The following is a 12064-nucleotide window of genomic DNA, read 5'->3' on the forward strand; positions in this document are numbered from 1 at the left end:
TAGTGCCAAGTTTCAGCACTGAAGAATTGACCTAGTATTAACCATAAGCAACTATAACCAATAAAGTTTAAGAATTGACCTAGTATTAACCATAAGCAACTATAACCAATAAAGTTTACCTTATTTGATCAGTCTATGAACACGTTTTATTCTTTAGAAATTGCTACCCATTATACACTACTAAATTGTAAAAATCTAGGTTAGACAAAGTGAAAAAGTGAACAGTTCTAAGATTTACACACACTTCATTATTTCTTCAACTATCAATAACACAATGAGCAAAGATCCTATAATGACTTTACATACATCTTTTTTTTTCCCCCATGCCGTGTGACATGTGGGATCTTAGTTCCCTGACCAGGGATCAAGCCCACACCCTCTGCAGTGGAAGCACAGAGTCTTAAGCACTGGACCTCCAAGGAAGTCCCTACATACCTCTTATTGCAGCTATTTTGTTTGGATCCAGGGATTGGCAACCTTGGGAACTGATACCTACTGAGGTGGAAGTCAGGATTTCCTCGGAGAACAAAATACGAACCAAGTAGCAGGCTGCGTGCCTAGGTATGGCCTTCTTTTGTACAGCCATCAAATGAGTATCACGAATTGTCACATTTCTTCTTGGATCACCAAGATATCCTTTAAAAATATAGGGGAAAATTAAAATCCTTGTTTTTTTCATGCAAGGTTACCAATAAAGTCTAAGAATATTAAGCTAATTGATTTTTAATTCACAAATTTTCTACTTGGGCGAATTTTTTTCTATACTTATTTCATCTTTTTCTTAAATGAGTCTATTTGATGCCATCTACATAACTGTTAGCAGGTTTCACCTTTGTTAGTCTTGAATTTGCTGTACTTGAACTAATCAGTTCATTGTCTTGAATAAATTTAATTCTTAGGCCACAGGTGCATATACAATCACGTTGCTCTGAGATCCCATTGCTCCCTTCTAAATTCTAAAAGTACACTCAGAGGTATATTACTGAGTGAGTATATGGTCCCTGAAGACAATTTAGAAAGTGTGAGTGGATATAATTTGAAAAATTTTTAAATAGCATTTATAAAGTATCTACTATATATCAAGCACTATGCTAAATATTTTACATCTATAAGCTCAGTTTCATCATCCTAACAACCTATTCTCACTTAACAGATGAAGAAACTGAAGCCCAACGGAGGTAAGTTATTTGAACAAGATCATGCTGCTGGTTATAGAGCTAGTTTTATAAGCTAAGTCTGTCTGGTGTTATGCCAAGTGCCTCAAACCTAATGTTTTCTATTGTTTTTTTCTCAACACAAAACTGAAACTATACCTTATATGTAGCTTGGATCCTGCTTTTTTCCAGTTATCATTATACTTTGCATATTTCTCCATTTTCTTTTTTTTTCCAAGTCTGTATTCCTATCATCATGATTTTCCTGACAAGTGATATTTATGTTGCACTTATGTTCTGTGCATTGTGTTAAGAGCTTTAAATGAATTATCCCATTTGATCCTCACAATTCTATAAAGTAGGCACTATAATTTTTGTCACTTCACAGATAAAGAAACTAATATTTAGGTCAGAGCATATTAGGTCATATAGTTAGTAAGACACAAAGCCAGGATTTGAACACAGGCAGTCCGACTCAGTAGTCCATGCTTTTAACTGTTATGCTTACTGCCTCATATATCGTGGTATACCAGGAGTCACGTAACTAATTCTCTATGATTGCTTACTGAACTGTTTCCAATTTCTCATAAGTCTATAAAAATTAATTCTTGTACCAAAATCTTAATGCAAATCTTTTTTATTATACCTTTGGATAGAAGTGGGATTACTGAGTCAAGTAAAATAAATACTTTTACAGATTTTTAAACAAATTACCCTTCAGAAAGTTTTCACCAATTTATACTTCTAACAACAGCATATCACAGTGCCTACTTTATACGAAGAACACAATTTTTTAAGTTTCTTCTAGTTTGGGTAATAAAATAATTTAAAGAAAAAGGGTCTCCTCTGGGATGACAGTCACCAAACCACAGTCCACAGGACAATCCCACCACCAGTTTTGGTAAATACGGTTGGACTGGCACACAGCCACATTGATTCACTTACCTACACCTGTGGCTGCTTTCATACTACAGCAGCAGAGCTGAGTGGGTGTGACAGACACTAGATGGCCCACAAAGCCTAAAATAGTTATTATCTAGCCCTTTACCAGAGAAGGCAATGGCACCCTACTCCAGTACTCTTGCCTGGAAAATCCCATGGGCGGAGGAGCCTGGTAGGCTGCAGTCCATGGGGTCAGGAAGAGTCAGACACGACTGAGCGACTTCACTTTCACTTTTCACTTTCATGCATTGGAGAAGGCAATGGCAACCCATTCCAGTGTTCTTGCCTGGAGAATCCCAGGGACAGGGGAGCCTGGTGGGCTGCTGTCTATGGGGTCGCACAGAGTCGGACACAACTGAAGCGACTTAGCAGCAGCAGCAGCAGCAGCAGCCCTTTACAGAAAAAGTATGTCGAGCCCTACCCATGGATATTAATAATAGATTACCTACTTAGAAGTAGGTACATGTAACTATTAAGTATTAGGAAGACTTGACCTTAGAGGCCATGGAACCTGGGGTGTTCTCATCTCTGCCACTGTGGCTTGATAGGCAACACAAGAGATGTTAAGAAACATGAACTTTAAAGTCAGAGAGAACTGGGTTAGAGTTCCAGAACTGCCATTCACCAGCTCTGTGATTTTGGGAATGTGGGTAATACAAGTAGCTACATCATGAAGTCATTATGAATATTAATAGAGATGAGGCATGTCAGTTGATCAGGACAGTGTCTTGCACATAGTACATACTCAATAAATATTATTCCTTATTACTAATATCATCTAAAACCTGTCCTCAGAATAGGAAAAAAAAGTTTGTATCAAGTAAGCTGAAGAATATAGGTTAAATAGTGTCACTGCACACTCGCCAAAATTGGAAGGCATGAGGACAGATGATGAGGAAGAAGCTTGGCTATTGTCATCTTCCAATACAATTGGGTGACTCATTGTTTCAGGTCTGTTTTCCGTGCTGTTTTCTTCTGTCACCAATATTTTTACAGGTACAAGTGCAAACAGAAAAGAAGTCTCAATTGCATGTTCTGTATAGAGGAAACTATCCTTCAGGTATGAAAGGGATATAAACATTCTCAGACAAAAGAAAATTTTAAATGTTTGTCACTAGCAGACCTACTCTTAAATAATGGCAAAAGGAAGATCTTGAAACAGAAAGGTTATGATGACAGAAGGAATCTTGGAGCATCAGGAAGGAAGAAAGAACAATAAAAAGAGCAGGAAAGTGCATGCAGAGAAATTCAATCATTCATACTTTGCTGGGAGAGATGTAAAATGGAACAAACTGGAAAACAGTTTGGAAGTTTCTTATAAAACTAAACCTGTAATTACTACATGACGCAGCAATTTCTGGGGCATTTAGAAATCATGAGAAATAGAAGCTCATGATGACAAAAATCTGCATGTGAGTGTTCTTAACATCTTTATTCATAATAGCCAAAAACTAAATAACCCAGATGTCTTTCAACAGGTGAATGGTTAAACAAACTCTGGTAAATTCAATATCAGAATATTATTCAATTATAAAAAGGAATAAAGAACAGAAAGAGCAGAAATATGGGCAAATACAACACTATTATGAGTTTTGTAATTCATATGTAATGACTGAAATGAGAATACCATTTGACACTAAGACAATGATAGTTAAAATTGAGAAGGGCAAAGGAAACTAGAGTTAAAGTTTCAACACATCATTCTAAGGAGTAAAATGTTGATACCAGTAGACTGTGACAAGCCACATACATATATAACAACACCCAGAGTGACCAGAAGGAAAACTATACGAAGCAATATACTCAAAAACAAATAAATCAATATGAAATACTAGAAAATGTTCAGGTAACCCACAGAAATGCAAAAAATAAAATCAGGAACCAAAGAAAAAATAATAAAACTGCAGACTTAAAACGCTGATATCAATAATTACTTTAAATGTAAATGACTTAACCATATCAATTAAATGGCAGTAATTGATAAAGTGAATAAAAACAAGACCCAACTATATGCCATCTATAAGAAAATCTATAAGTTCAATTACAGTAATAAATTGAAAGTAAAATGATAGAAAAATATATACCGTGCAAATATTAACAATAAAAAAGAGTAGTTATGTGGATATCAGATAAAATAGACTTCACAGGCTTCCCTGGTGATCTACAGGTTAAGAATCCACCTGCCAATCCAGGGGACACAGTTCAACTATTGAAGCCAGCCTGCCTAGAGCCCGTGCTCCACGACAGGAGAAGCCACTGCAAAGAAAAGCCCACACACGGAAACTAGAGAAAACCCAGGCACAGCAATGAAGACCCAGTAGAGCCAAAAATAAAGAAATCTTTCTAAAAAGTAGACTTCAGAGCAAACAAAGTTACTAGAGACAAAAAGGATGAAAGGCTCAATCCCCCAGGAAGACATACCAATCTTTAATATGCCAAGCAACAGAGTCTCAAAATACGTGAAGCAAAAAGTGAAAGAGTTGAAAGGAGAAATAATCAGATCTACAGTTATATTTGAGGACCTCAACACCCTCCTGTCAGCAACTGGTGGAACAACCAGAAAAAGCAGCAAAGATATAGAAGACCCAAACAATACAATCAACCAACAGGATTCTCATTAGAGAAGGAAATGGCAACCCCCTCCAGTATTCCTGCCTGGAGAATTCCATGGACAAAGGAGCCTGGCAGGCTACAGTCCCTGGGGTCGCCAAGAGTCGGACACGATTGAGTGACTATCACTCATTCCATCCAATAAAAGCAGAATACATATTTTTGTCAAATGCCTGTGCATCATTCACCAAGACAGACCACATTCTGAGCCGGAGAAACATCTCAACAAATTTAAAAGAAATGATTAATATATGGTATATTGTCTGACCATAATGGAATCAAATTAGACATCAATAATAGAAAGAAGAAAATCTTTAAACACTTAGAAAATAAACAGCATATTTCTAATTAATACATAAAGAGGACATTTCATGGACATGATAAAATGTATAGGACTTAATAAAAATACAACACATCAAAATATATGGGATGCAACTAAAGTGATACTGAAAGTGAAATTTACAGCACTAAATTCTTACACTAGAAGAGAGGAAAAAGTCCCAAATCTATAATCAAAGCTCCCGCACCAAAAGTGAAGAGAAGAGTAAAAGAAACCCAAAATATACAAAATATAATGAAATAATAAAAAGCAGAAATCAATGAAAATGAAAATAGGAAAAATAGGAAAAGAAGCAAACAGCTGGTACCTCAAAAAAGATTAATAAAGCTAATAAACTTCTAGAAAGACTCACAAAAATAAAAAAGGTGATGTAAATCATCAATATCAAGAATGCAATGGGATATTTAGCAGCCATTAAAAAGATAATAGGGAATACTACAATTCAGTTTACGCTCACAGATTTGATAACTTAGAAGAACTGTACCAATTCTCCCAAAATTACAAATACTAAAACTTAACCAAGATTACAGAGACAATCTGCTGCTGCTGCTGCTGCTGCTGCTAAGTCACTTCAGTCGTGTCCGACTCTGTGCGACCCCATAGACAGCACAGCCCACCAGGCTCCCCCGTCTCTGGGATTCTCCAGGCAAGAACACTGGAGTGGGTTGCCACTGCCTTCTCCAATGCATGAAAGTGAAAAATGAAAGTGAAGTCGCTCAGTCATGTCCGACCCTCAGCGACCCCATGGACTACAGCCTTCCAGGCTCCTCCATCCATGGGATTTTCCAGGCAAGAGTACTGGAGTGGGGTGCCATTGCCTTCTCTGACAGAGACTATCTAAATAGTCTTATAACCATCAAGGAAATTAGATTTGCAATTAAAAAGCTCCCCCCAAAAAGGAATCTACAAGCCCAAGTTGATCTGTGGGTTTAACATAATTCCCATCAAAATCCCAGCAATTTTGGGGGGAAACATAAACAAGCTTATTCTAAAATGAGGATGGAAAGGCACAGGTACTAGAATATTTAAAATGATTGTTGAAAAAGAAGAATAAAGTAGGAGGAATCATTCTACCTGATGACAACGTTTACTGTATAACAACAACAATCACAAGGTTGTGGTTTGGTAGAGGGGTAGAAACATAAATCAGTGGAAAACAATAGAGAACCCAGAAATAGATCTAATGGTTTTTTATTACTGAATAAAAGCAATTCAATGGAGGAAAGATTGTGCTGCAGCAACTGGATAGGCATAGGGAAAAAAAAAAAAAAGAAGAAGAACCTCAACCTACATCTCACACCTTATACAAAATTAACTCAAATGTGAACTGTAAAAGATAAAACCTTTAGAAAAAACATAGGAGAAAAAATTGGGGATCAAAGACTAGACAGAGTTCATAGACTCTATACTAAAAGTATAAAATCCATAAAAAGAAAGTATAAATTGAACCTCAAAAAATTAAAAATTTTCTCTCTGCAAAACAAAACAAAAACACCTGTAGAAAGGATGACAAGGAAAGCTGCAGATAGGAAGAAAATATTTGCAAACCACATAAACAACAAAAGATTAGTATCCCAAATATCTAAACAACTCCCAAAACACAGCAGTAAAAAAAAGAAAAAAATTATAGAACAGACATTTCAGAGAAAGAACATACAGATGGAAAATTAGCATACGTGAAGATGCTGCACACCATTATCCAAGGCAAATGCATATCAAACCCACAACAAAGTATTAATGTATACCTATCAGAATGGATAAAATTTTTAAAAATAGTGAAAATACCAAATGCCAGTGAGGATGCAGAGAGAATGAATTACTTATACATTGCTGGTGGGACTATAAAATCAGTCATTCTGAAAATAGTTTGCCTGTTTCTTATAAAACTTAATATGCAATTATACTACCCAGCAACTGTGCTCTTGAGCATTTATCATAGGGAAATGAAAACTATGTTCAGACAAAAACCTGCACAAGAATGTTTACATCAACTTTACTCTTAATACTTAAAAACTGGAAACAACCCAGATATCCTTCATTAGGTAAATAGATAAACAAATCATGGTACACCAATTCCATGGAATAGAGCTCAGCAACAAAAAAGGAAGAAACCACTAATACATGCAGCAACTTGGATGGATCTAAAGGGAGTCTTTGACTGTATGGATCACAATAAACTGTGGAAAATTCTGAAAGAGATGGGAATACCGGACCACCTGACCTGCCTCCTGAGAAACCCATATGCAGGTCAGGAAGCAACAGTTAGAACTGGACATAGAACAACAGACTGGTTCCAAATAGGAAAAGGAGTACGTCAAGGCTGTATACTGTCACCCTGCTTATTTAACTTCTATGCAGAGCACATCATGAGAAATGCTGGGCTGGAAGAAGCACAAGCTGGAATCAAGCTTGCCGGGAGAAATATCAATCACCTCAGATGTGCAGATGACACTACCCAGATGGCAGAAAGTGAAGAAGAACTAAAAAGCCTCTTGATAAAAGTGAAAGAGGAGAGTGAAAAAGTTGGCTTAAAGCTCAACATTCAGAAAACTAAGATCATGGTATCCAGTCCCATCACTTCATGGCAAATAGATGGGGACAGTGGAAACAGTGGCTGACTTTATTTTTCTGGGCTCCCAAATCACTGCAGATGGTGATTGCAGCCATGAAATTAAAAGACGCTTACTCCTTGGAAGGAAAGTTATGACCAACCTAGACAGCATATTAAAAAGCAGAGACATTACTTTGCCAACAAAGGTCCATCTAGTCAAGGCTATGGTTTTTCCAGTAGTCATGTGTGGATCTGAGAGTTGGACTATAAAGAAAGCTGAGTGCAGAAGAATTGATGCTTTTGAACTGCAGTGTTGGAGAAGACTCTTGAGAGTTCCTTGGACTGCAAGATCCAACCAGTCCATCCTTAAGGAAATCAGTCCTGGGTGTTCATTGGAAGGACTAATGTTGAAGCTGAAACTCCAATACTTTGGCCACCTGATGCGAAGAGCTGACTCATTTGAAAAGACCCTGATGTTGAGAAAGATTGAAGGCAGGAGGAGAAGGGAATGACACAGGATGAGATGGTTGGATGGCATCACCGACTCAATGGACATGAGTTTGCATAGGCTCTGGGAGTTGGTGATGGACAGGGAGGCCTGGGGTGCTGCAGTTCATGGGGTCGCAAAGAGTCAGACATGACTGAGGGACTGAACTCCAGTGAACTTAAATAATATGAGTTGATTAATAGAACACTGTCTTGCAATGACAAAATTATATAGAGAGAAAACACATTAATATTTGGATGGATTGCAGATGAAGCTAGGTAAGGAATGACAAGAAAGACGTGGGTATGTTTATAAAAAGGCAAAAGATGGTTCTTGAGAGTGACAGAACAATTCTGTATCATGACTGGTAGTGGTCAATATCCAAACCTTAACACTTTACAAAAGTGCAGAGAACTAAACACACACACACACACACGAATACAAGTAAAACTGAGTACATCTGAAAAGATCTGTAGATCATATCAATCTCAAAATCTTAGTTGTCATATTTTACTATATTTTTGCAAAATACTACTACTGGGAGATATTGGGTAAAGGGTACATAAGATCTCTCTGTATTACTTGCAACTACATTTGATTCTGAAATATCTCAAAATGAAAAGTCTAATGTTGGGAAAGCAATCACTAAGAATTAATATTAAGAATGCTGATGGGTCTAAATTAGATTGCTACTCATAATAGGCATCACTTCAAACTCACCAAATCCAGGAGTTAGGAAGCAAGGTTTTGAATCAGTTTGTTGGTCACTGTCAATTTTTATTACACTTCCATGATTCTCTGCTTCAGAACTCATTTTTGTGCTGGATTCTGTTTGAACAACATTTTGATAAGGAAAACATTTTCAAGTACTGAAAAACAAGAAATCTCAACAGTAATTTTTATTTCAAACAAAACTATCATTCAGAAATGAAGGAAAAATAAAGACATCCCTAGACAAAAGAAAACTAAAAAGATGTCACGATTGACTTACCCTTAAAAATGGCTAAAGGAAAATCATCTGACCAAAAGGATATGATGAAGAAAGGAAATCTGGAGCATGAGGAAGGAAGAAAGAACAATAGAAAGAACAAAGGGACTTCCCTGGTGGTACAGTGGTTAAGACTCAGTGCTTACACTGCAGAAGCCATGAGTTTGATCCCTGGTCGGGGAACTAACATCCCACATGCCATGTGGTGCAGCACCCCCCAAAATTTTTTTTAATAAAAAACTTTTTAAAAATATTAATAATAAAGAAGAAAGAGTAGAAATACACATGCAAAGAAACTAGATCATTTATACATTGCTAGTGGGACTATAAAATGGTACAGCTACACTGGAAAACAGTTTGGCAGTATTTTACAAAATTCAACTTACAATTATCATCGGACCCTGCAACTGTGCTCTTGGGTGTTAGCCCAGAGAAGTGAAAACTGATGTTCATACAGAAACCTATACATGAGCATTCACAGTAGCTCTACTGCAAATAGCCAAAAACTGGTAACAACTCAGACATCCTTCAACTGGTGAACAGATAAACGATGGTACATGCCTACCATGGAGTACTCAACAATAAAAATGTATTGATCTACACAGCAACTTAGATAAATCTCCAGGGAATTATGGTGAATGAAAAAGGCAATCCCCAAAGGTTACATATTATGTAAGTCTATATAAAACTCTTGAAATGACAAAATTATAAAGAATGAAAACAGATTAGTAGTTGCTGAGGGCAGGTACAGGGAATGGTAGGGGTAGGAGCATGAGAGAAGAAAGGTAGGGGTGGTTTTAAAGGGCAAAAATGAGAATCCTTGTGGTAATGGAAATGTTCTGAATCTTGACTGTGATGGAGGATATGGAAATGTATTCAGGTTGCAAAATGATATAATACTAAATCACATACACAAACATAAACACACATAAAACTAAAGACAGCTCAATAAAATCTGTGGATTTTATCAATGTATATACCCTGGTTCTGATACTGTATTATAATTTTGCAAGGTGTTATCTTTCTGGGAAACTTGGTAAAGTATACACAAAATCTCTCTATTTTTTTAAATTTTATTTTATTTTTAAACTTTAAAATATTGTATTGGTTCTGCCATATATAGAAATGAATCCACCACAGGCATACATGTGTTCCCCATCCTGAACCCTCCTCCCTCCTCCCTCCCCATACCATCCCTCTGGGTCATCCCAGTGCACCAGCCCCAAGCATCCAGTATCGTGCATAGAATCTGGACTGGCGACTCGTTTCATATAATGGCATGTGCAGCTAAAATTTTCTTTAAAAAAAAACTTAATTTTTAATTAGGAAAAGCTCATATCAAGGGTGTTAAAAAAACCTAAATAGTGCTACTTATAATATGTATCATTACAAACTCACCAAAATTGGAAGGGATGAGGACATATGAAGCATCTTCATCTCTGTTATATTCCAATAAAGGTGGTTGATTCATCACTGGAGTGTCATTTTCCTGGCTGGTTTCTACTTTGAGCGACATTTCTGTTAGTAAAATGTTATTCAAATGCTGTGAGAAAAGACTCTACCCTCATACCTATATCTGATGAAACTATCTTCCAGTAATGAAGAAAAAATAGATATTCACAAAGGAAAACCAAACGTATTTGTCACTAACTGATTTATGCTTAAAATGGCTATAGGAAAATCTTCTAACAAAAAGTATAATAGAATTCTGGAGCATTAAGAAGGAGAAAGAACAATGGAAAGAACAGAGATATGGATGCAGAGAAATCAAATCACTCATACATGGCTGGAAGGAATGGAAAATGGTACAGCTACCCTGGAAAGCAGTTTGACAATTTCTTATAAACTAAGGATGCAGTTATTGATATTTATCCTAGCAATCTTGATTCCAGCTTGTGCTTCTTTCAGCCCAGCGTTTCTCATGATGTACTCTGCATAGAAGTTAAATAAGCAGGGTGACAATATATAGCCTTGACATACTCCTTTTCCTATTTGGAACCAGTCTGTTGTTCCATGTCCAGTTCTAACTGTGGCTTCCTGACCTGCATATGGGTTTCTCAGGAGGCAGGTCAGGTGGTCTGGTATTCCCATCTCTTTCAGAATTTTCCACAATTTATTGTGATCCACACAGTCAAAGGCTTTAGCATAGTCAATAAAGCAGATGTTTTTCTGGAACTCTCTTGCTTTTTCCATGATCCAGTGGATGTTGGCAATTTGATCCTCTGCCTTTTCTAAAACCAGCTTGAACATCTGGAAGTTCATGGTTCATGTACTGCTGAAGCCTGGCTTGGAGAATTTTGAGCATTACTTTACTAGTGTGTGAGATGAGTGCAATTGTGTGGTAGTTTGAGCATTCTTTGGCATTGCCTTTCTTTGGGATTGAAATGAAAACTCACCTTTTTCCAGTCCTGTGGCCACTGCTGAGTTTTCCAAATTTCTGGGAGAAATATCAATAACCTCAGATATGCAGAGGACACCACCCTTATGGCAGAAAGTGAAGAGGAACTAAAAAGCCTCTTGATGAAAGTGAAAGAGGAGAGTGAAAAAGTTGGCTAAAAGCTCAACATTCAGAAAACGAAGATCATGGCATCTGGTCCCATCACTTCATGGGAAACAGATGGGGAAACAGTGGAAACAGTGTCAGACTTTATTTTTTGGGGCTCCAAAATCACTGCAGATGGTGACTGCAGCCATGAAATTAAAAGACGCTTACTCCTTGGAAGGAAAATTATGACCAACCTTAGATAGCATATTGAGAAGCAGAGACATTACTTTGCCAACAAAGGTCTGTCTAGTCAAGGCTATGGTTTTTCCAGTGGTCACGTATGGATGTGAGAGTTGGACTGTGAAGAAAGCTGAGCGCCAAAGAATTGGTGCTTTTGAACTGTGGTGTTGGAGAAGACTCTTGAGAGTACCTTGGGCTGCAAGGATCTCCAACCAGTCCATCCTAAAGGAGATCAGTCCTGGGTGTTCATTGGAAGGAATGATGCTG

The 12064-nt window shown here is 37.2% G+C and overlaps 1 protein-coding gene across 1 annotated transcript in view; it reads right to left on the bottom strand.

Annotated features, from left to right (window-relative positions):
• The window catches only part of BEND2 (BEN domain containing 2), a 54693-nt gene that overhangs the window by 11882 nt on the left and 30747 nt on the right, over positions 1-12064 (bottom strand). The window contains exons 13-15 of the mRNA XM_086388856.1: positions 10471-10590; positions 8805-8912; positions 436-636 (exon numbers count right to left, since the gene is read on the bottom strand). Of these exons, the coding sequence (XP_086244982.1) occupies positions 436-636; positions 8805-8912; positions 10471-10590 (429 nt within the window). The remainder of the gene's footprint in view (positions 1-435; positions 637-8804; positions 8913-10470; positions 10591-12064) is intronic.

Source organism: Bos grunniens, chromosome X (assembly GCF_055505025.1).
Source record: "Bos grunniens cultivar Pamir isolate PY7600 chromosome X, Bosgru_T2T1.0, whole genome shotgun sequence".
In the NCBI taxonomy this organism is placed as follows: Eukaryota; Metazoa; Chordata; class Mammalia; order Artiodactyla; family Bovidae; genus Bos; species Bos grunniens.